General features: G+C 50.2%; 1 protein-coding gene across 5 annotated transcripts in view; it reads right to left on the bottom strand.

The window, feature by feature from the left end:
• FBLN2 (fibulin 2) overlaps positions 1 to 3,612 on the bottom strand; it is a 102,750-nt gene that overhangs the window by 30,285 nt on the left and 68,853 nt on the right. For all 5 annotated transcript variants that reach the window (XM_006085763.3, XM_014453175.2, XM_023751447.1 and 2 more), the window contains 2 exons: positions 1,745 to 1,856; positions 230 to 359 (listed from right to left, as the gene is read on the bottom strand). In XM_006085763.3, coding sequence (XP_006085825.1) covers positions 230 to 359; positions 1,745 to 1,856 — 242 coding nt within the window. The remainder of the gene's footprint in view (positions 1 to 229; positions 360 to 1,744; positions 1,857 to 3,612) is intronic.

Below are 3,612 nucleotides of genomic sequence, written 5' to 3'. Positions count from 1 at the left end.
TTACTCGTTTCTGCATCCCTCATCACTAAAATAGGGCCTGGCATACACTGGTGTTCAGTAAATATTTTGTGACTTAGTAGGTCAATATAATAACTGCTGATGTTCTCTATGCAGATGAAGAGACCCTTGACCCATGTGAGAGGGTCACCCTCACTGTGGAGTCCCACAGGGGAACCCAAACCCCAGTCCTCAAAGACTCTCAGGCCACGAAGGCTGCAGTCGGACTTGCCTTATACAAGGAGATGCCACAGGTGTCACTGTCCTCAAGCCCACAGGCCTCGCCCTCCTTGGCCCCCACAACACCGGCCATGCAGCTCTTCTCCTTCAGGTAGGATGCACAGCAGTGCTTCTGAGCTGTCCTGCAATAGAAGTGCCCTCAGCCCGACCTGAGCACCCACCCCATCCTCCCAGGGAAAGAAACTGAGGCTCAGAGAAGGGAAGCTCATATGAGCAGGGCAGTGCTGATGGCAGATGCATTGGCAAGGCCAGCACATCCCCCTTGGAGTCACATGGGTTTGTTTCTCCTTAACCAAGAAGACTTTAGGCCTGGGCCCCACCGGTGTCCTGACCAATGAGAAAGGGGAATTAGCACTCCAAACTCCACATGGGGCCGAGAAAGACAGGAAGACCCAATCCTGGTTGGCATGGAGGAGCGTAGCCTACAGGGTTCCTGGTCAAGCCTCCCAATCTCAGTAGGGCTGCACTGGGACAGAGGCAGCTCATGAGCCAGCAGCATGAGGGCAGAGCCAGGACACAGAGGCAGGGGTTGTGGGAAAGCAGGGTTCAGCTCCGCTTGAGGAAGAGCATGTCCCAGGGAGGGCTATCCAGTGACAACCAGCTGACCATGAAGCAGTGAGTTTCCCATCACAATAGGAATGTAAGCATGCACTATTTATAAGGGCCACTCAGCTCAAAACTCCAGGACTGTGACTGGCGCATGCTCTAACTCCTAAATAGCCCCAAATTGGTGGGACAACAGAGGAAAAGGAAAGGGACATGGTTAGCATTTAAATGTTTCTAAAGGAGGTATGGTGAGCTGGACATTAGGAAACATGAGGTCTACTCCTGGCCCTGCTCCCAATGAGTTGTATGGCTTTGGGTGAATCACATTACTTCTCTGAACCTTGTCTTCCTTTGTCTGGAAAAATGAGTAGGTTGGAAAAGATGGTGTCTCTAGAAAAAAGAAATAGTGAGTGGCTGATCAACACGTCTTCCAGGCCTGGCACAAGGCTGGCCTGGGTGTAAATGATGCCTTTGCTGAGATACCAGAGACAGAAGAAACAATCAGCACAGGCAGTAGAAGAGGATGGTGAAAGGCCACCCTTTTAGAGACTCCAGGGTAGCAAAGCGGGGAGAGAAAGAGGACTGAGCTCCCCAGCTCAAAGCTGAGCGAGTATAACCTGTGTGGGTGGAGCCCTGCCCAGCAGTTAGAGAAGCACACAATTACTCCTGGGTGCCAATGGTCCTTTAATACTTGTTCCAAACGGTACACTCCTGATTATGTGCATCAGGCCCACTGTGAATTTATGTGGCTAGTTTACTTTGGGGTCCAGTCTTGGGCTCTCTGCACCTGCAGAAAGCCTCACCAACTGGGCCACAGCTGCCATATCCAATCACCCTTGAGCATCTGGAAGCAGGTGAATCATGTGCTCACCTTGCACTGTCAGGGCCCACAGTCCAAGGCAAGCAGGGATCTGGAGAAGGTGAATGGGCAACTCTGCCTGCCCCAGGTTGCCCGCCCTACCTGCAGACATCACCCTCAGCGCCACTCTCAGGGACTTCCAGGCACTCGTCATTGTCGATGGCCCACTGCTGTCCAGCTGCGCAGCAAGTCTCGATCAGGTCCTTTGTGGAGACTGTGGGTGGCAACACAGGCAGAGTCACCACCCTACTGGAGGCATATAATTCCAAAGTATCTAGGGTCAACCAATATAGCAGATGCTGCCAGTACCTGTCCACACCCCCTTTACTGGGTAGGTAACTCACCCTCTGCATGTTGGCTGTCAGCACACAACTGCAAGCTCCTCTGGAGAAATGCCTGGGAGGTTAAGTTGGCCCCACAGAAGTGGGGACTGGGAGGAGACCAGCCAGTCAGTGAGTATCATGGGAGCACAAAGGCAACAGCCCTGTGGGGCCACTCACACTTGAGCTCCCTGTGGGATCAGGAGCACTGTCCAGCTCCTTCCCTGCACCTCCCCGAACCAGCATGTGCACAAGGACCCCAACTCAGGCTCTGCTTCTAAGGAGCCTGACCTAAGTCACCAATCCAGGACAAGGCATAAGAAAGCAACAGCAGCAGCAAGGAAAGTTTACAACTCAGCTAAGAAGTTAACAGAGAGAATCCCAGTGACTGGGGGGGATGGGAGGAGTCGAGGGCAGGGAGAACGTCTTAAAACTCAAAAGCACAGACCATACACTAATGGATGAATCTGACCACCTCAAAATAAAATTCTCCATATAGCAAACCTCCATGAACAAATATAATAGATTGCTGACAACTTAGGAGACATTTTTGGAATGTCAAAGAACTGCTACTGAAAAAAATATAATAACATTGTGAAAATTAACAAGAAAAAACAACCCCAACATAAAATATCTTTTAAACTGAAAAAAATCAGAACAAGTAGTCAATGTGCACTGAGGTGGCAGTGGGCACTGGCAGCCAGTCTGGATGGAGACCTGGACGATTCTCACAATGAAATGTGCACATCACCTAGGGCCTGGTGGCTCCGCCCTGGGTGTGCACTCCAGGGGGTCCTCGCCAGGCCCAGCATGCAGCCAGCACAAGGCTGTGCACTGCAGTGTCTCTGTGGACGGGACTTGGAAGAAGTCTGAAGTTCGCACTGGAGGAGTGGGGGAAGAGAACTAGAGACATCTCCGTGTAGGACTCTACCTGTCAGATACAACAGATTAGATGCCCACGTGACAATGTGCAGGTAAATGCATGCACGCACAGCAATATGGAGCAGTAGGGAACAGAACACTGAGGGGAACAGGAAAAATCAAGTGAGATTCATTACACAGATTTAAAATATTGCACAAAAATAACAATACATGTTTCACAGGAACACATAAAAGAAAAAAAACTCACAAATTAAACAGAAGAGAACTGATGGGGCGGAAGGATGGCAATAGGAAAAGGGAATAAAATCTAATAAAAGAGAAACATGGTAATTAGCGTACGACCACTACCCTTCCCATTGGCTAATCAGGGCAATATGCAAATTAACTGCCAGCCAAGATGGCGGCCGGCAGCCAGGCAGCTGGAAACGAACATGAGGCTTGCTTGCTTCAGTGACAGAGGACTCCAACGTTCCCCGCCTGCCTTGCTGGCCTCTGAGCTTGCAGTTTGAAACATTGTAACAAATATAGAAGCTAAACAAAACCCCAGAAACCAGCTTTCAGCTGGCCGGGATCTCAGAGCTGGAGTTATACATTGTTTCGACTATAGAATGCAAACAAACCAGATACCTGCTTTCAGCAGCGGAACGCCTCAGAGCTAGAGCCAGAGCTAAAGCTGGCCCAGAATAAAAAAAAAAAAAAAAGAAAAAAAGGAGCAGTTGGGAGCTTCAGTCAACCGCCAGCCTGAAAGCAGCCCTCAGCCCCTCACCC

This window comes from Myotis lucifugus, unplaced genomic scaffold (genome assembly GCF_000147115.1).
Source record: "Myotis lucifugus unplaced genomic scaffold, Myoluc2.0 scaffold_21, whole genome shotgun sequence".
NCBI lineage: Eukaryota > Metazoa > Chordata > Mammalia > Chiroptera > Vespertilionidae > Myotis > Myotis lucifugus.
This window is presented reverse-complemented; position numbering and strand designations above follow the sequence as displayed.